The 21,881-nt window shown below is 33.7% G+C and overlaps 2 protein-coding genes across 2 annotated transcripts in view; one reads left to right on the top strand and one right to left on the bottom strand.

Annotated features, from left to right (window-relative positions):
• Positions 1-21,881, bottom strand: part of LOC108970712 (filamin-A) — an 89,454-nt gene that overhangs the window by 15,653 nt on the left and 51,920 nt on the right. Inside the window, exons 13-14 of the mRNA XM_018936239.1 lie at positions 10,467-10,541; positions 10,276-10,363 (exon numbers count right to left, since the gene is read on the bottom strand). Of these exons, the coding sequence (XP_018791784.1) occupies positions 10,276-10,363; positions 10,467-10,541 (163 nt within the window). The remainder of the gene's footprint in view (positions 1-10,275; positions 10,364-10,466; positions 10,542-21,881) is intronic.
• Positions 6,909-8,965, top strand: LOC108970724 (uridine phosphorylase 1-like). The gene is made up of 6 exons (XM_018936261.1): positions 6,909-7,036; positions 7,145-7,286; positions 7,672-8,019; positions 8,080-8,218; positions 8,286-8,479; positions 8,537-8,965. The coding sequence occupies exons 1-6, from the start codon at positions 7,005-7,007 to the stop codon at positions 8,624-8,626; spliced, it is 945 nt and encodes a 314-aa protein (XP_018791806.1). The 5' UTR covers positions 6,909-7,004; the 3' UTR covers positions 8,627-8,965.

Raw genomic sequence — 21,881 nt, 5'->3', positions numbered from 1 at the left:
TTTTTTTCGGCACTTTTGTAAAATAAAATGCAAAACACAATATGTACTATATAGAACTTTTTAAGAGTGGGACTTGCGAGGTCCTTTGTATTTTTTGGTAATTAAATTACAAACTAATTGCTGCTCAACACTTTTGCATTTTTACCAACGACAACTCGCTCGGCGCTTGTCGTCTATGCGTTTTCACGTTCCGTTTTCAAGTGAGATTTTTTTGATTCCAAATCGAAATTAAGACCATCCGCCACCAGTAGTGCCTCTGATCGCTCCGTTTTGCGCAGCAAATGCTTCTTCCGATCGTGTCGGCGAGCGCTGACAGCAGCAGCGGTAGCGGTAGAAAAGGAGGCAGCAACAGCAGCATAGCAGCAGCCAACGCCGTTGGGCGATTTTCGAAAATTCACATCGATAACGCCCTTGTATTGGCCGGCCACACAAACACACATACACACTCATGAGCGCACACACGCCACACATGTGCAGTGATCATCTTGCTTGCAGCGTGTGCTAACGYTTTGGCCGCTATGACTAGTTTTCAATACAACAGCGTAGCATTGGAAAACCTCCTTTGCCAATATTCGATACTGTTGACTTAGAGCACACTGCTGGCGCGGCTGCTAGTGGTGCACAGCGCGCTGCTGCTGCTGTTGTTGCTGTTTCTGCTGCTGTCTTTGCGACTTTTTTACGTTGCAAATTAAGCACATTTATTATTTATTAACATTTTCATATAAAAATATAACAGCTTCCATGTGTTTGTGTCCGCTGCGCATAACTCATCTACTTGTTGTTGGTAGTCGCGTATGCAAATATGTGTGCGAATTCTTTTTCATGAACTTTTTGTTGTAAATATTTTGGTGGCTTTCTTTTTAATGACCAATGCTGCCTTGTTGTCGTCAGCATCGATTCCGTGCAATATATGTATTTCTATATAGTGGTCGATTTAGTTTTATACAGATACATACATACACCTGCTCGCCTTTAAAATAGTCAAAGAAGTGATCGAATATTTAATACATTTAAAATGATTTCGAAAATTCGAAAAGTTGCGAATGGTGCACAATTTATTTTTTGATTTTATTTCAACTCAGCATAGTTTTTCTGCTTAAATTAAAATTTTTATTTTTATTTTTATAAATATATTTGCCGATTCTTTCTTATTCATTGCGTGTTGATAAGTTTCAAAATATAATAATAAATAAGTGTGCATGTCATACATATAGCACGTAGATAGTACAAATATATTTAAGTGACACTGAAATATGCAACGCGATAAGAAATTTGGTGCTTTTCTTTTGAAGATATCATTAAAAAACTCGGGCACGTGCGATGTGAACCCGTTCTGAAACCGTCATCTTAGGCATAAAGATTATTCCTAAGCGATTTGAAAAGGTACTAGCAAAAATATAAAAATCCACAACGTCAAGTGCACACAGTTGATGGTGGTCTGAAACCCTATGTATCTAAGGAGAAATGTATAGAAAACTAGTCTAAATCGGCGGCTCTGCTCGCTCTCTGTTGTCAAGGTATAATTTATCGTGATAACAATATAATGGAATAGTTAAATCGGCAATCTAAATTTTTTATTGACATCGTAAATCACTTAAGGAATAGTACATGCATAAATATGTATGATGTAACAACATCCTCACAGACTTGATTGTTCCTTTTACATTTTGCATTGTTCTATGTAAGGCTTCAGGCACATTTGTTAGATAATATGCACTCATCTCAAATTATGATTCAACCTTTTCTTATTCAGACAACTATCACTGYAATTCATACAAGGAGCGTTCCAAAGCAAACAGGAATTTTTGAATCAGTGCCCCCTGGTGGCGCCATCTATATGTCGACTGGTGCATTAGAATCTGCTATCTTTATCGATTGCCCAGTGAGAGTTTCATGACATTTCATAGATTTTAAGTGATTTTATTGCGCTTTAAGTGTCAGTATGTTTGTGTTATCAGTGAGAAAATGAGCTTCGAGGAAAGAGCCAACATTAAATTCTGTTTTAAAATTGGTAAAACTTTTACCGAAACAAAGTGGTCGTGAGGACATAAATGACGATCAACATGTGGGCCAAGCAAAATCCGCGATCACCGGAAATTCCATCGAAACTGTGCGTGAATTCATCGAAAATCAGTCGAAATCATCATTGAAATTCATGGAWATGGAATTGGACATCTCCAAAATATCGATTTATCGTATTGTGACCGAWCGTTTGGGYTTAAAAAAGKTGTGTGCTCRRTTTGTTCCGCACAAATTGATTGACGACCAAAAATTGCTCAGWATCSAACATTCGAAGGTCATCATTAAAGCGGTCAAAGGACAAAAACTTCCTTTAAAATATTGTGACTGCTGRCGAAACGTAGTGTTGCCAAAATTATCMCGAAACGAAACGCCAGARGCACAAGTGTGTTGGGGCCAAGGCGGATTACTTTAAGGGAATGACAGATTTTGAAGAATAAATTAAGCATTTTAAAGTTGTAAAAAGTGTCATAAGTACTATTTTTTGCTCATAGTAGTAGAACAATTTATTGAGATTTTATAACCCATAAAAGGGTTATCTCATAAAAAATTATCAAAACCGTGCAAACGAAAAAATACTAATTTTTAAGCGCTAGATCTTTAACACTATTGTACTTTAACTGTAACATTGCATGCAACGTTTAAAGCACTTATTATCCACTTATCGCTCAACACAATTACAGTCTGATTAATATTACTCAACTATAACTAAATATAACTACAGGCTACTGGGTACAAGCAGGCGAAGTATCATAATTTGTGGCCTGCAAATATACCCGCGTATGTTTGTATGAAAATGTGACAGCACTGCGAAAAACAATTGCTGCCACTGTGTACTGAGCGTGAGTTTGTATGTGTTAAAAAAAAATTGCCCAATATTTGTCATATACGCAATTGGCGCAAATCAATCAAACCTTATTCATGGCAAATATTTGTACCTGTTGTTGGCATATTGCTCGAAAATGCAATATTTTATTGAAACGAAAATTTCAATGCGGCGTGCAATGCAAATCAAAGCGAAAATAAGCAAAAGGGATAAATAAGAATTGGGAGAAATGCAACTATGTATATAAGTATGTATGTGTGTGTTTTTTACAAGTTGCAAAAGTTGTGCAGAGGTAGGCAAGTAATCGTGTTAATGTGACTTTCCTATACACATATTTATTAATAATTAAGCACAAATTTAAGCAGTGAAGAGGAGTTGCTTGCTTACACCGAATCCGGCGGAAAATTTCATTTGGAGTGTATTGGTTTAGCTGATGACTCGCCGGTTTGGCCGATTTTTGGGTCGAGAAATCAATGAATTTGACATGACGTATGAGAAAACCGCACGAGCCGCCAAGCAGGCAAAGAAATAATCATTAAGGAAAAACACATCATTTAAAGCAAAGTATTTGCACGCGAAATCGGCCAAAACATTTTGCGGAGCAATGCAGAATTTAATTAAAAAAAAATTGAAAACAAAATAAAAAAAAAAAATTTAAAAGAAAATATTGAAAAAAATTTCAAAATTGAATAAAAAAAGGAAAAAAAAATACATATATTAAAAATTATTTTTGCATGCATTGATAGCTTGCAGACCATCACTGCCGCTTATTGGAAGTGAAAATTGTGGCAATAAATACAAAATCGTTCAGAGTAAGGCTAGCGGGCGTTGCTGCGCAGCGAATTCGCAGGCATTGATGTACACGCTGCAGCTACATACTATGCGCTCATATGTGTCACACAGCGAGTAAATGAAACGTGTCGCAGCAAGTGGATGCAAAATATTGAAACCTGTCGAAAAATATCAAACTATGCTGGTCAATTATTGGAAGCTGCTTCCCACTGCACCACGGAGTACGCAGTGATTCTTCTGCAATTTGCCTCCGCAGGCGACACAACGGCGCGTCGTTTTCAAGCGGATGCATAAATGCACATGCACTTAAATATACACACATTTATACATATAGTAATTATGTATGGGTTAAAATTTGAAAATTTGCTTATATAAGAGCGCAACGAACTTATGTCTTTYGAATATTCTTCACACATTGACAATGTGCATTGTGGAATTGCTCATAAATCTTGAATATAATTAATAACTGTTAAATGCTGCTGTTGTTACGCTAATAAATTGCATGTTCATGTCACAAGTGAAAAGTATTTGCGTTGCTAAAAATTAATTTGAATTTAATAATGTCCATTTACAAAATTATACTCGCACTGTTGTGCTGTGTGCAGCGGCAGGTGCGTGCCCGATATCAAAATTAGTAAATGCGAATAAGGAAGACCGTTATACAGCTTTGTTGAAAATATTCATAAATATATGATTTTAAAAGAAACTTTACTAATAAGTAGTAAATGCCACTTTTAAATAATATAAATCGATAATATGACTACAACAGGTGAATGAATGTGTTTAAAAAACAAGAAAATACCCTTTGCAGCTGCACCAAAGTTAGAATACCCATCGCAGGTTATTGCAAGGTTTTGGCAAAAATTCTTTGCCAAATTCTTTGAAAATAACTCGTCAAATAAAAAAGTTTTCCATTCAGGGACAGGAATTAATCGTTCAGTTTGGTAGCTATATGCTATAAACGTCCGATCTATAAAATTTCTTCACATATCATAGTGTTGCTTCAAAAAATAATCTCTGTCAAATTTCGTGAAGATATCTCTTAAAATAGAAAAGTTTCCTATATAAGAGCTTGATTATGATTATTCAGTTTGTATGGTACCTATATGATGTAGTGATCCGATCTGAAATATTTTTTCAGATTTCGTAGCATTGCTTTGGTAAATAATTCAAGCCGAATTTTGTGAAGATACCTTATCAAATACAAAAGTTTTCCATATAAGAACATGACTTTGATCATTCGGTTTGTATGGTAGCCTCATGTTATAGTAGTTCGATCTGAAAAACTAATTACGACATCATAGTGTTGCCTCAGAAAATAGTCTTTGCAAAATTTCGTGAAAATATCTGTTCAAATAGAAAAGTTTTCCATATAAGAACTTGATTTTGATCATTCACTTTGTATAACAGCTATATGCTATAGTGGTCCGATAACGGCGGTTTCCACAAAGGATTTGGTTTTTAGGCAGAGAAGGACGTCTGCAAAATTTCAGTTAGATATCTCCTTAACAAATTCCAAAAAGATTCGAAGTTTTCGTGCCAAATTTTGTTCAGCAAAATTGAAGTATTGGGGATGAAGAGCAACCTGAAGAGATTCAAGAGATACCATTTCATGCGGGTGGAATCAACGATGATGACAGAAATTGAAGCTCGTGATTTCGGCGACATTTGGTTTCAACAAGACGATCCCACTTCCCACATATCGCATCAATCAATGGATTTGTTGGGAGAACACTACGGTGAGCACATAATTTCACGTTTTGAACCGGTCGATTAGTCACCAAGATCGTGTGATATTACACTGTTAGACTTTTTTCTGTGTGGATAAGTAAAGTCTACAGTCTACGCGCAGAATTCCGCTTCGATTCAGAACAAGAAACAAGAATTTGCATATAATTTAATTTCTCTCATGATCAGTGACAGAGAAAGAGTGGGAGTGGGGACAATTCTTTCCCGGGCTAGAGTGTTCAGAGCATCAGGCCGCTCTCCCCAATTTTTTTTATAGATTTTTCTCCAATAATTGATGAATTATAGAACCAGAATACTATATCCTCCCTTGACACAGGTTTTCTCTCAACGACCCTCCTCAGACATCGTTCATACAAAGTTGTTCCTACTTTTCTTAAAAAATATACATATGTCATGTATATTCTCTGTACTTATTTAAATTCGTGTGTTTTTGCCAAACACTAGAGTTTATGCTTAATTAACATTTTCGCTGACACTCGGACTGACAATCTGTCACCAACAACAGCTAATGCAAACAACAACAATGAAAAAATATTGTTTGTTGCTGTTCTTATGCTTAATTTTGCTTGCTTTTTTGTGGTTTTTGTGGCATATCAACACTAACATTTTCATCAAGCCACAAGATTTTATCGTAGCCACTTGCCATCTTCGGAAAGTGACAGGCGCAGTGTTGTCTTTTCGCACTATTTGTTTATTTTGGCCATCACCAAAGATCAGACGACGCATGTCGTTGCGATTTGTTGCTGCTGTTTSTAGTCTGTTTACTGGCATAAAGTGTTGTAGCAATTAGCATGAGTATATACTTTTACATATATAAAAAGTTATATGTATGCAGACTTTGGCAATAATGAGTGGTGTCAAGTAGTTACTATATATATTTTATATAAATGGTCAATGAACTAAAAATCATGCTCCAAAACGTCCTCTACATGTATATAAAACTACTAGTTTTATGGGCATTATATGCATTACACATATATAGCAATGTTAAAGTTCTAAATAAGCACAAACAGGCTTCGATTCGTCAAAATGTACAGAGTGGGCAATCGAACTAACAACTAGTATAAATCAAAAGGTTAGAGCTTTTTAATAAAGTTCAGTCGCCACTTGTGTTCTCATTTTCTTAAAAAGTCCTGAGCCCCAGATTTAGTTTTTTGAAAAAAAAAAACTCAAATTGGCAAGCAAAAGTGCAGAACTTGATAAGGAAATGAGAAAAGAAATGGCAAATCGAAAAGCTTAAAGTTCATTCTAATAAAAGTACACTTATCATAAATCTAACAAATTCACTAGGTTTTACTAAAGTGSCGCTATAGTTCTAGATAAATTATAAAGTCCATACTTAAAAAAATATTAAAGTTATTGCAAGAGAGTTATAAATGAAACTATCCCGTCTTTGATGAAATTTCACCTGAGAAATCAATTACGCCCCTTGAAACTCTCTAAACTACTCAYTTAAAATTTTTGTAACCATGTAAACTTGATATTTCGTTATACAAATTTCAAAATAAATTTTCTTGACATTTCTTTAGAAAATAATCTATAAATTTTTCGTACATAAAATCACGTATTTAATTTCGTCTCCCTATTTTTAAGTATTAATAAGAAAAAATTCTAAAGTATGGATCTAGCTTCGCCGAGTTGTGGGTGTATGTAAGTACAATTAACCAACCTGGATGGAAGAACTGTGCTTAAATTAATCATTATATATAATATTAAATCTGCCGCAACATTGGGTGTTTACTATACGCTCTACCACAGGTCAACAACAGAACATTCACCCGAATGCCCCACAGGTTTCATTCGTAATCCTCATATCGCTCGTATGGACGAAGATTTCCTTTATCATCTTGGTTTGGGTACGAAATCACACAATTTGCCAGAAATGTTCGGCGATGTGAAGGTAAGCATGCAGTTTTGATTTGAAGTCGATGTTTTATATTTGCCTATACGTGATGTCTAGGAGTAACGGCATGAATTATCACAAGATCCTAGAATTTTTGAGTCATATTCTACTTAGTAAGAACTTTTCATAGTGGAGAGAATATCAAGTTTCTTATAACTAAAGTCKCTCACCTATCTTACTCTCATTCCCACCATATTGTTTCATGTATCAGGTAGCCCTTCCACGTTCTGTATCAATRTAATCAATTCAGATCTTACTTGAGACATGAAATATGCACTCCCCTTCTATAGCTTCTTTTCATATATCCGGCGAGTTCTGAAATCTTGTCTAAACTGTAAATGCATAAAGAGTAATCCAGTGATTCTTTCCTCTCTCTGCATAGTTCGTCATCGTAGGTGGTACACCGAAACGTATGGAAAATCTTGCGAAATATCTGTTAAACGAAATAAAACACAAGCTACCCGTTGGCACACAATTGTCTGACTTAACCGGCGCCGCAGATCGTTACTCCATGTACAAAGCAGGACCGATTATTTGTGTGAACCATGGCATGGGCAATCCCTCGATCAGTATATTACTGCATGAACTGATTAAGCTTGTACATCATGCGAAATGTAAGAACCCGGTTTTCATACGACTGGGTACTTGTGGCGGTTTAGGTGTGCCGGGTGGCACCGTTGTCATTTCCGATGGTGTGCTCAATGACAAATTGAATGCCGAACATGAATTCGTGAGTAATATTTGTGATGATAGTTGATTATTATAACTCTCTTAAATCTTTGATGCGCAGARAATTTTGGGCAATGTTGTGCCACGACCCACCAAACTAGATGCTAATTTGGCACAAGAGCTCAAGGCAGTCGCGAGCCCAAGCGATGGCTTTCAAACGGTTATAGGCAAGACTTATTGCGCCGATGACTTCTATGAAGGTGAGAGTCGTGAAAGATCCCAACTTATTGCAAAATATATAAGTAACAAYTTGTTCCAATCGTCTAGGACAAGGCCGTTTGGATGGTGCATTTTGTGATTACCAAGAAGCGGACAAGATGAAATGGCTAAATATGCTGCAGCAAAGAGGTGTGGTAAACATCGAAATGGAGAGCTCCATGTTTGCAGCGCTGACCCACAATGCCGGCCTTAAAGCGGGTATAATCTGCGYGGCCATAGTAAATCGACTGAACGGTGACCAGGTACATTTTGATTGTATTACTGAGTGGAATACTCGAGTATATTTYACTCAATCCCAGATTACAGAAACTAAAGAGACGCTCGGCGAATGGCAAGAGCGTCCAGCTAAGCTATTAGCTCGTTACATACGCCGACAGCTGGGTGTTTAGAAGAAAGGTTGTGTTTAAAGCGATCACAGCAGTGCTTTGCTTCATCACCATACACCAACAACTCAAAAGCTAGATCCAAAGCACTCATAGCAAGCACTTACAAATAAAATACGGGAGACGAATTCTTTTTGGCAAGAAATTCTAAATTTTTAGTAAATTATTTCCACAGCAAAAAAATTGTAATTTTTACATTAAAAATACGTGGTGCGTTCAGTGAAGTCATGACAAAAACCTGTTCTAGTAGAACTTTGTATATATTTACATATTTTTATCAGGTTAATGTCATGTTTTCATTGTACGAACCGGATCCATAATAAACACAGACATAACTAAACATAACTTCTAACATATTTTGGTAAATATTTTTTCTAGTTTGGTTCCTTAAGACTGTGTATCTAGATCTTGGTAGGATATATAAGCTTTGGACCACTAAATTATAGTATAAGTTAGTGTTTATGATATTTATTTTTACTAAATCCATCAAAAGTACCCAGCATTACCTCTGATTTGATTCATAAAATCTCGTTGGTTCACTATGTGTCTAGTAAAATTTTTCAAATACTTTCTCAGTATATTAGATTGAATTAAATCGAAAAACATAATCCATCGATATCCATATTAAGGGAAGAGTTTCAAATTTCTGACGAACTTAACTAATCCATTTGCAGGTTGTAATCACCCTCATAAGGGGTGATTATTGTAAGCTCAAGAAGCACTTATATAATAAGAGTCTACCTTTTTGTGCGGTTCTGCGTCATGGATTCTGAAACTCCAGAAGTCTGTAGGTGCTAAAGGGTCTTGAATCCTTGCTTCCAAATAGCGATCACATCGCCTTAACGTCACCTAGCAGTATATTGGAATTTATCGGTTTGCTTGGGCTGCTACTTACGTTGAGACTTGTGATAGGGCACAATAGAACTTACGATCCAATTCTATCTAAAGAATAACTCATACGACTGTAGGAACCGAAAATGATCGACTACTTTTCTGTATGTGGATGTGAGCTGTCAGTTAGTGATCGAGTTCCATAATTATTTTGTTAAAATTTGTTATGGTTGTTATGTTCTAGATCTCGACGGAATTATGAAAATTATATTTTGAAACTCCCGGGAAATTCATAAAATCGATAATGCTATGTTACTACGATTTTATCGTGGTCAACCGTAGAAGAAATAATATTTATACTCTTAAGCAGTTGAAAACCTAATGAAGGGAAACYCCTTAGCTCTGATATATTGCTTTTATTTCATAGTACTGGAAATATTTTGTAGTAGAATCGGTTTTACGACAATACAGAGAATGTTTCTTCAATCTAACATGACATCAGCAACATAAAAGTTCTCAATACATGTTGTCGGAGGAACATTTTAGAGCTTYTAATTTATGGAGGAATTATTTACAGTATGTTTCTACTTCCACTTAGGTAACATCATTAACTCAAAATTGAATTCTTAATTTTAGTTATTGTGAGAGTATTGAGGAGATCTAACACTATTTCGGAGTTTAGGATGGGTATAAATTTTGACTATAAAAGTTGATTAATTTGATATTAGTTTGCTTTGCAAATACTTTGTAGATACTAACTTACTTCTTTCTCAATTTCAACTTTCTATTAATTTTATCAACATATAAAGTAATTCTGTACTTACCAACAACGTTTCCGCCGGTAGTTGGTAACGGTAATTTCTCGAAAGCGACTGCTCTGTAAGATCTTTCACTGGCGATCGATTCAGTTGTCTGCGAAAAGGAAATCACAATTAAAATTAAAACAATTTTTTTTTGCAAAACGCAATAAAACACTCTTTCATTCACAAATTTCTTTTATGCGTGCAATTYTCACCTGTGTTACAATCTTCGTATGCTCTTCGATATATTCGCTATGACTATGGCTATATTCCTCGATGCTTTCAACAGCCTGTAGTGAATAAAAATATTTGTTTTTTGTTCAGAAAAATGTACATGTATTACTTGAAGAAACGAATAAGATTGTACAAAAGAAATAAATATAAATATTAACTTTCTTACGCTTTTATCGTGTGTGGCAACGCTGTCTTTTCGCACTTATTGCAGCGCGAAGTATGAGAAAACTCATATAATTTTTTGCAAAACGAAAAAATAACGGCAATTTGTGCCGACTGCTGGCTAATATTCTACACTGCATGTTGATTGATTTAGCAGCTAGAAAATGTAGTAACTGACGTTTGAAGGGCTATTATTGTTKTGCGCTGCAAATTGGCCTAAAAATGCCGGCAGCATTCGAAGCGAAAGGCGACTGATTGATATGAACCGCATTGCTGTGCCGCACTTCGACTGGCGGGCTGGGAGAGCGAGCTGGCGGTCAGTGTTATAAGCTTTTTTATTGTTATAAMGGGGAATTTTCTGTAAGCAAGTTGTGAAATTCCAAGATTTTTCCGAGATTTTCATCTTCGAAAGCATTTAAAAATTCGTTTTTTGAATTTGCCTAAGTGCCAAGTAGTCGATTATTAATTGCACTGACTGTGTCATGGCAAAACAACAGATGTGCACACTTGCCAATTTCAAGCGCCTCCAAAGACTATGCTTACATATGTACATACATACATACATATATACATATGTATGAAAAGCAGAGTGTGCAAAAGCGTGGTAAATCAAAAAACTAATGACCCAGAAATATCGCCGATACACATACAGACATATATGTGTGTRTTTTTGACAGTTTTTAATAAAATATATTATGTATATTATCACCTAAAATGCAAAATAACGTAACATCACTTTTTAAGGTTGTGCTTAATAGTCRCGTAAAAATTTTGAACGAAGATAATTTTAACACACAATAAGTTAGATGATACCGAAATTATTGTATATGTYAWAATATTTTCTRAAACAACTATAAATAAGGAAATTTTTTGATGAAGGAAAAACGATATTATAGAAATATGTATCTTGAAACCAAATTTGACTTTTGCTTATAAAATGGCAATGATAATTGTTATATTGGTTATATATGGTTATGATAATTGGTTATATATTGGTTATATCTGATAGCGGGTGCTTAAAATTAGAGTCATACATATATGTAATATGATGTGATGAATCCTAAGCAACAAAAACTCAATTTCAAATTTTTCGTGGTAGGTTGTTTTGCRTTTTAGKTGACGGTATGTGRAAAATACAAGGAAAAACAAAAAAGAAATATTTTTTTTTKGTTGTAGGTTTGAAAATTAGCAGATATATAGTACATACATAGATATATGTATAWATATAAGTATATACTAGCGATATATGCTTGTCTGGCTCTATTGTCGTCTGGCCAACGCCTATTGTGGTTTAGTTTATTTTTAATTCATTTCATTTTATTTTAAGTTTTTTATTTATTTTTTGTTTATTTTTTTTCGAATTTGTCAATTTCAATTTTTGTTTTGTTTTGAACAAGCTAATTGCTTATTTGTCTCATGTATCATTGCCGMTATTTATTGTTTGTTACTTTTCCGTATTTTGTAAACAATAAAGAGTGTACGTGCTCCAGCAGCTGTGTCTTTCGATTGTCCCTTCCATTAAAATGTTAGAAATGTCATCATGTTTTGTTTAAAAAATATTCTGCTTGTGGGTAAAAAATGTATTTTTAGATATGTTATGAAAAACATATAATTAATATATTTTTGAAATTATTTTATTTTTTTTTTGTTTAATACTCGCACTACTTTCGACTCGAAATTATATTCAATTTATGTTTTACTTAAGTTTTTTTTATTTTTATATTTTTTACTGTTATTGTTTTTCATACATATTTATAACAAGCGCCATTGCATACATCAAAAGTTATTGCTTTTTCTTCGACATAATATTTTGAATTTATTACTTTTCCGCTGCCTTCGAAAACATGCAGCATTAGCCAAAGCTRAGTGTATAATTGAAGAAATTAGCAATATAATTTATAGTTGTTCTGGAAAATATTATGACATATACAATAAATTCGGGAACATCTAACTTATTGTGTGTTAAAATTATCTTCGTTCTAAATTTGTACGTGACTATTAAGCACAACCTTGAGCAATGTCAAATTAATGAAAAAATCAACAATTAAAAAATGCTGCAATTAATATATTTTTTCAGGCTAGCGAAAATATTCGACCATACATTTTTTATATACTCCTGGGTGATGAAGGAAAAAATAGAGACTTTCAGCTATATTTTTGATGTTATTCGAGATCTATATAAAATTCCAAAACTATTTCTTATAAGTAAGTAAGTAGAACACATATTACAGAAAATAAACGTTTAATAATTTTGAGATGAGTGGGAATTATTGATATATTTCCTTCCTATCACAATGTGAAAATGTCCAAAGCATTAAGAGGTCAGTAGGGTAAACTTTTTTCAAAAAAAATTTTTTTTTTGCATCATTTTCTGTTCCTTTATACCCTTAGAATTAATGTAGAAACCCACCATTGGAAGGTTTCGAAAAAAGCTCAAGAATAATAATTAGGGGTATGCCAAATTTTCAGCGTTTATGTCCATCGTTGTATGCTTTTTAAGTACCTCAAACTTTAAACGCATTTTTCTCAAAACACACTATTTTACACTGACTGACATGATTCCGGTCGACCCACGCAACCGAATTGCTTAATTTTTTTCTTTTTTCCACAAAACGCCTGACTATAGTCTAYATTAGATTCCTAGTTTTTTATAATTTATTGACAATGTTATGACAAAATTTATGTAAAAAAAAAACCATGGGGAAAAATAAAAAAAAAACGTTAATGACCTTTTTTAATTTAAGAACATTTTGCCAGATTATACTACTGACCCTTAAGTTGTTTCACACTTGAGGACAATTTGTTCGATTTAGAAACCCCACTGTGTCTATTACAAAATGGTTATATTTTCGAAAGAAGAAGAAGGATTTAAGAGAAACTTTATTTAAAAAGAAAATTAGTATGAACACCTCATATTGTTTCATTTGTTTGTACAATCTGCTAGTATTTACTCTATTTCATTGATTGATGGAAATTATGAAGATTTGGCAGAAGCAATGATATGAGCTATGAGCAAAAGCGAAAGGAATTTTAAGAAATGCGGCAAAATACAGACCAAAACTTTAATTTAATCTTTGAACACGTTGTGGAAGTACATTGTGACTAAAGAACACCCCGAAATTATAATTTTAATTTCCGGGTAAATGATATTTAAAAAAATATAATTTGCTGAGTTGATAGGACTGTCCGTAGTTACCATGTCAAATTTGAGCGCGATCTGTCAACCAGTTTGTATACAGCAGCTGCTTAAGTCAGTACATCTTTGTATTGCRTTGCGATTTTTACAATGGGAWTAAAGAATTTTTCTAAAATTTTATATTCCTAACCAAATTTYGTGAATCTCGAGCCGATAAAGYTAAATTGTTTGTTTAAAASAGTACCGTAAACATGTYTCTTTGAACATGCTTAATGGTGCGAATTCTGATCCCACATTCATGGAGAGCATTCTAACTGCCGACGAGACTTGGGTTTTTGACTYTCACGTACAAACAAGTCAACAATGGAGGGAATGGAGGGAAAACAARCAGCCGAAATCAAAGAAACATTCTTTTTATTTTCATTTCTTCGATGTTCGTGGTTTGCTGCATCATGAATTTGTTCCGGAGAGACAGACGGTAATAAGTAGTTCTATTTGAACGTATTGAAACGTTTGCGTTAGAACACCTGTCGAAAGCGGTCGGAGTTGGAGAACAATTCATGGATCTTACACTATGATAATGCACTATCGAGCCACTATTGTGACCGAATTTAAAGTTAAAAACGTAAATAATACTATTGATCCACGACCGCATTCAACAAATTTTTTTCGTGTGATTTTTTTGTTCCGCAAACTGAAATAGCTATTCCGTGGAGTGCCCTTTCAATCGATCGAAGGATAAAACAAAATTGGTTGAATGTACGGAAAGCCATACCAAAAATTGCTTATGAAAAGTGTTTCGAGGATTGGAGCGTATGACATCTGGGTGGGGATTACTTTTAAGACGATAAAATTAATGAATAATTAAATATTTTGCGTTTCATTTACAATTTCCGGATACTTTTTTGTCATATTGTAAGCCGCGCCAATATAACTATTAGCAATGTATATCGTATACATATTAGATACTGGTGGAATAGAATTTAATTTTTTAGAACTGCTGGGTGAAATTTAGTATTTTTTATATATTTCACAATAACACTACTCAAAAAGTCTGAAGTAAAAATTTGTGGCTGAGGTTGTAAGAAATCTATGGAGTATTTGGGATGTGCTGATTACGAATTTGAGTCCGAAAATGACACCACAGATAAAGAAAAAATATGTTTTAAAAATTTTTACTATCGTTTTATGCTTTATYAATCCAAAATTGGTAAGAAGCAGTCTCTAATATCTTAGTCGTAAAATTACTGTAAACTAGTGAAATTTTTGTGTAATAGTTTCGATAGTGTATAAGAAAAAAATATTCTCAAGAAGTAGATATGAAAAGATAATAACTTATCAGTTGTTTAGAGCGGTCTTATAAGATGCAATATAGATAATTTTTAAAATGTTTGCTTAATTTTAGGAGATATGAAGATGCCACCAGAGATCACAACGAAAATTATAAAATATATTTATATTCTTTTTAAAAAACTAAGCCTAAATTAGTATATGTACTGAATTTATAAAAAATTCARATTTTCAAAAATTTGCTTTTAAAAAAATAATACTTTATGGAAGTAATATTATAAAAGTATTGAAGGAATTAGTGCTTACAGCCTAAAAAATTTAGTTTAACTTGATAATCAATTTATACAGAGATCTTATGGAAAAATTTGGGTTTTTGATAACCTTATTTTACTTTTGTCGATAATATATTATAAAAGTAATACTATAAATCGGTGTACAAAAAATATTGCTTATAGCTCATTAAGCTAGTTTTAAGTTTAATTTTCTTATAAGAACATTTAGGTTGATTAGAGCATATATAAAGCGTTATTTGTTTTAAGGAATGATGCGAATTTACGGGTTTTAAAGTTTTTTGTTTTTTGTTTTTGTTTTTATTCTCTTTATTACGATCTRCAATATATCTAGAATATTGTTCTAATCCAAGTTGATTCGTGCAATAGATGATTCGGTGATACAGCCWTCTTAACTTGTTCGCTTGAGGCTAGCTAGGATAAGTGCGCCGTTTTTAAGCACATTTTTCGCGAAACTGCTTTTTTGAAATCGATTGGCAAAATGCGAGAGCTACTCGCCCGATCTTCATGAAATTTGACACAGGAAAGATTTCTTTATTACAAGTATTAAAAAAAAAATCTCGAAATTTTTACTGAAATTCTCTTTTTTTTTGTAAAAATGTCTGCCAAAAATTCAATTTTAATTTTTTTTCCTTCGTCCAAGTTCTAAGTTAAGGTTTTAACTAAAACACATATTTGTTTTCATTTTAGATGATCCTATAGGGGGTTATCCTGCCAACACGGGCGCAGGGTCACCGCAAAGGGCGTCACTATGTCCGAGTTTAAAATATTTTATTCTAAAAATTTTTACAATTTATTTGTTAATGGTGTATGTTTATAAGCATAAAATAATTTTTTATATGAGAAAATAATTGTTGAAAAAAGACAGTTTTTTACCCGRAGAAACCCATGTACCAATTTTTAATAAAGAAAAATKTAAAATTTTGACAATTCTTTTCAAAATTTAAATTCTTATGAGCAAATACTTCAAAGCATCAATTGATTTATGCTAATAAATTTTAAAGATTGAAAAAAAAAACGAAGTGTTAATGCAAATCTGCGTTGAGGCAACATTTTTTGAGGCGTTCGAATCTTTTTAATGTGGAAAATTTTCAAATCACCCACGCCAAATGTGACCAATCTATTTATGCTCAATAAATATTAAACACAATTTTATAAATTGGATGATTATAGAAAAAAAAAATATATATATATGCAGTTGATTATAGAATATAAATCTAAGTTTTAGTCGAAATAATATATTTCGAAATTTTGAAAACGTAGCACATGTAATTTTTGTAGTACAATTTTCTACTTGATGCCCTGCACATGTGYATATGTACAAAACAATAGTAAATGCAACACATTCTATAGAGTCTATCAGCGCAAATCAATCGCAAATATGCATATTTGCAGCTTATTAAACAGCTTTTATTCAAAAATGCCACACCCGACCACCAAATGCTGCATCGCCCTTATTTGCTAATAGCTTACCACCAAACGATTGCTGCAGTCTTATTTGCGAGACTTACACATTCGAAGCACAAACATAAATCTAAATATTATACATACAAATAATTTTTATATATTTAACTTCTTTTTTTTTTGCATTTTCTCTATTAATCAATATGTCATTATATTGAGTATTTTCGAAATGGTTGAACAGCAATGGCAGTACAATTCGCACACCAACCTTTATATCAAACGTACGTGTTTTTGTTGTATTTGTTTATAGCACTGCAATAAACGCCAAGGGTTTACAGTTATTTATTTTTTGATTCTCTATATATTCTTCTTTTCCTTGCACAAGCACAAAAGTCTATTAATTTGTGGGGAACTTGGAAACCTCGCTGGTCAAACTACCAAAAACACTTGTAGTGAACGGACTATTTTCGCTGCGCCTCGAACACTTTGCGACTTTGCGTTTAGTGGACACTTGTTTGCTGCGTACAAAGCTTCAATTGGAAATGTTCACACACTCTCGACACGATCTCGCTCGTCAATGGTGGCGACTTTGCTTGTACCGTATGGTGATGGCTGGCAGTGATGATGTCGGCCGCCGCTGGCTTTGCTTGGCTCACAAACGGACGGACTAAGTGRCGACGAAAGCGAGGCGTTCGTCAAAATACGATCGTGAAAGTGATATTTTAATGAAATGTATGCATATGTGTGTAGTGAGAGTATGTGTGTGTGTGTGTGTTTGTAGGTGAGCCAGGACAATTGGTTGATCGAGTGTTGAGTTGTGTTACCAAGTAGTTGCTGCTAGTAGTTGGTATATACATATGTACCGTTTTGTGTTGTTGCAGTCACATACACATACCTATAAATATATATACATATTTATATGTTTATATTGTGTGCCCACAACAGTTGTTGTCTACTGTCGGTGGGCGGACATTGCGTTATTGGTGTTGTCGGGCAACGCTGACTTGTCACGCGCTCTGCGGCGGCACAGAAGTATGCAGGCGCCCATATGTACATATATGTACATACTTACATATATATACATACATATATGTATATGTTTATTCATTTATACATCTTTAATATAGATTTTTATGTATTTATTTATTTATTATTAACGGCGGCGGAAATTGTAAGCAAAGCAACCACACTTACACACACACACACACACTCTTAGCAACCAAAGTGGCTGCCATTATTAGATATTGTTGGCTTCCGAAAGCACCTTTTTTATGAGTTTTTATTTTTGTTCCCAATTAAAAATACTTTTATTCAAATCAAAAATTTTCTGAATGCATCACCCGCAGCGCTAGTAAGAGTGTATATGTATGTGTATGTGTTTGTTTGTCGCGGTGTATGTGTACGTGTGTGTTTGTTGATGTAGCGGTGAAACCAAAATTAATTGAAATTTCGAAGAATGTATATTTTTCAATTTTCAAATTTAAKTTTTCTGTTTTCGATTWTATTTAAGTGTGCAAGATATTCGTGTTGAAAATGCCAAATTAACATGTGGGTATGATGGATATATATTACAAATGTAGCTACGTTAGGGTATTTGTTATTTAAAAAATTGCTCGCGTTCTTGCAAACGCCTTCCGAGCTTTAAGTTTTTACTTTAAAAATTACGTTCCAAATTGAACAAGTTCGTTATTTCCAATTTAAATCATATTTCTGATTATGACATGAGATTTTGTGAAAGTAAATCTACAACTTTGAAAAAGTGATATTCGAATACAAAATTGTCTGCGCTACAAAAAATAGCTTTAATAATTTTGACCATAAAACCGCTGCTTTAAAAGTTATACGCAGTTAATGTTAGATATCGAATGACCAGTGTCCTATGTATTCTGCGTTGCTCATACGACATGTTGTCCTCAAAATATCAAAAATGTATAAGAAAAGTAATGTTTAGGACAAAAACTGAAACTTCAGAGGCGTTTGGGGGGAAAAAAAAAAAAATCAACCTAGGAAACAATGGACACCTTAATACGCATATATGTATATATACATACATTTATTTACTCATTTATACATAAATATAAAAGCATAAGAATCGCTTMAAAAAACATGTTTATCGAAAAAGAAAATGCTGCTATAATTCATTGCTCCAGCTGTGTTGATTTTCGCTAGATCATTTTTCACATAAAAAAAATAATATTTTTGATTCGATTTCGTTGGCCAATTTAGTTTTGAATGCACATGGTGTGAGTTTGGGCTAAGCTGACCTCTCATTCCTTTGGGAAAATACTTCAAAAGCCTCAATTGATTCTTGGCATGTTCTCCGAAGCGAATAGTGTAAACAAAATGAAAGTGCCACACGAGTGCAAATTTCAGTTTTTGTGCCTCAGAGACCAGCATCGATTTAATAAGCTCTATTATGCAAATTTTGTATACAAAATTGATGTCCATCAATTTATACCCAAAATATAAACTAAAAAAWATTTAGTCGAGCCATAATCAATGTTAGGAAACTCAGCTATCTCTCTCGAGGTACCGAAAACCTCTAGTGGAATCGATAATTTGTTTTGCTGTACTGATACTTTAATGATCTTAGTTTGATGTTATTTTGAAAAAAATTTGTATTTAACAGCTGCTTGTTTACGAGGCGAAAAGTTTTTCTGGTTGTTTTTCCTTTGAAAAAAAAAAAATCTAAAAAGTTTCCAATGAAATCACGGTTACGGAATCGTTAAAAATGTTAAAGTAATGTTTTTGAGAGTCAATTTTATTACGAATTTGACGGCACAAAGCATTAAAAACTTGACTAATGCGAGTCGTCTTTCCAGCTCTGTTAATAGATAACATCGAAARAAGGATAGTAGAGGACATCAACATCTCTTATGGATCGAYTTAATACATTTTTATTATTGTTTTGGATATTAAGGGTRTCAATCCCAGACTTATGGTAAAAGACCAGAATCTTTTGCAGAAATGATGTTGAGTGGAATTCGTAAAAGAGATGCTTGACAATRTAGCTGAGAACCCTACATTCATCAAATGCAACATTACTGGTAACGAGTTGCGTGCTTATGAATATGACCTCGAAACTATCCACTAATTAAAAATGAGAAACTAAAAAAAAAAACACAATTCGCTGAATAAAACGAAGKCTATCCTGSYCGAAGCTTATAAGAAGKGTATGGAAAATGGGTTTAAGCATTGGCTCAGTAGTYYATTTTKAGGGCRATAAYAAAGATTTMTTAAAAGTTGAAGAATTTGTTACGTTCTACYTTTGGAGTTCGCTCCAATCTGCTCATTGGGCTTGGCYCTTTGGGAAGATTCGTGGTGGCTGTGGTTTAAACCTAAGGGCAGGTAGAATTCGAAAATACAATTTAGTGTGGAGTCGCACTACGGCCATGTGCCGGACTCAGATGTTTTAGATCGGCRTCGAAACTGACCAAGGTGGAAAAGGTGGCCCCAATYSGAATCAAAAAATACGCACAAGAAGYATTTATAAGCTGATCAACGCAWTGTATTGATCWATGTGCTTTTAAAATCACCGTGAGGTCAGACCGCCGCCGGCATTCAGTAAGGTATTAACAATTCGTCATGAATGCTAAAAATTGTCTTAGAAAAAGTCAGTTCTTTTCAGAAGCGCACAAAGCGCGAGCTCTTGTAAAATCTTTTTAAATGTGCGGAAATTATAAACCATTGCTTTTGTTGCATTAATTCAAAATTTTCTTACCTGTATGACCCCGAGCACTCCGATATGTGCATAGTTAGACCGTTATGGGCAAATGTGCAGTGTTAATTGTGAGCAATTTTTGTTTTGCAAAAAAAAAAAAAAACACAAAGAAACAACAACCATATGGCATACGGCAGCACGGTCTAGCGGCGCTTCAATCGACACACAAGCAATCAACGCACAATCCCAATAAAACAAAATATTAATATATATATTACGGAAAGAATTTGATATGCATACCTGAATTTATATATGTATATATACGAAACACTCTTGCACATAGCAAGTATTGTAATTAAAATTAAGCGATTGCAAATATTTACCGATGACTTTGTGCTCTTTCAAGAATTTTGAAATTGTTTTTGTGCGAATTTCGCATAAAATACTTATGTATACTTTGTTATACATATAATTAAATGGTGTGGGTAAATGCTGTGGGAGGTGGCACATTGCAGCTGTTGCATATACTCGACGTTTTCTATGTAATTGATGAAACATGCTTCCCCACGAATTATTCCTTGTGTGTTTGTGAAAGTGTGTATACGTAAATATGAATTGCTTATATGTGCCTATATATAAGTCTTTCATGTATAACAGCACTCGCTATGCACATACATTCTTAATTTCATTACGAAATTATAATTTTTGCTGCCGCTGTCAACACTTTTAAGTTTGTTATTTCGAATTTCGACACATTTTGAATACATCCCAAAAAAAATGTGTTTATAATTTGTAACCCAGCAGAGTATTCAACCAATAGTGAGYGCTATCGCTCACCAATTTTTGCTTTATATGATATATTAAATGCTAAAATGGCATAACTCAAAGTTTTTGAAAGTCGATATTCTCTAAATATCAATGCATAGAAGACATAGCTAACTGGAAGAGTACCATTTTATTTACGCATGTGTTTATTTTATTTATTTTTKATTATTCTTTATACTTTGGATAGTGACCAATCGAAGAAAAATKGGTATAAATATAATAAACTGGCATAAACAAAGGGGGACAGTACACTAAGCAGTTTTAACACTTTAAAAATATATCGATATACTATCTTGTAGACAGTTAAGTAGCAATCATGGATGATGGGAATACTAATTGGTCACGGTGTGGTGATGACATATGTTCGCAGGAGGAGGCTGAYAGATCGAGAAGACTGCAGCGAATGTATAGGGCAGAGTACTAGGCAAACAATGGCGCATGTTTTGGGCACTTGTCCCGCATTGGCATGATCACGCTGTAAATATGTGGGCTTCTCATGGCATGTTGCAACTGAACTATATCAGGTATCGCAAAGGTCCACCAGACTAAYCTTACCTAACCTATCTTATATTGAATTTAGTTGAATATTTTTTTTGTTGTCTTATATAAATATTTTGACACATAGCAA

This window comes from Bactrocera latifrons, unplaced genomic scaffold (assembly GCF_001853355.1).
Source record: "Bactrocera latifrons isolate USDA-ARS-PBARC rearing strain unplaced genomic scaffold, ASM185335v1 scaffold_107, whole genome shotgun sequence".
Lineage (NCBI taxonomy): Eukaryota > Metazoa > Arthropoda > Insecta > Diptera > Tephritidae > Bactrocera > Bactrocera latifrons.
This window is presented reverse-complemented; position numbering and strand designations above follow the sequence as displayed.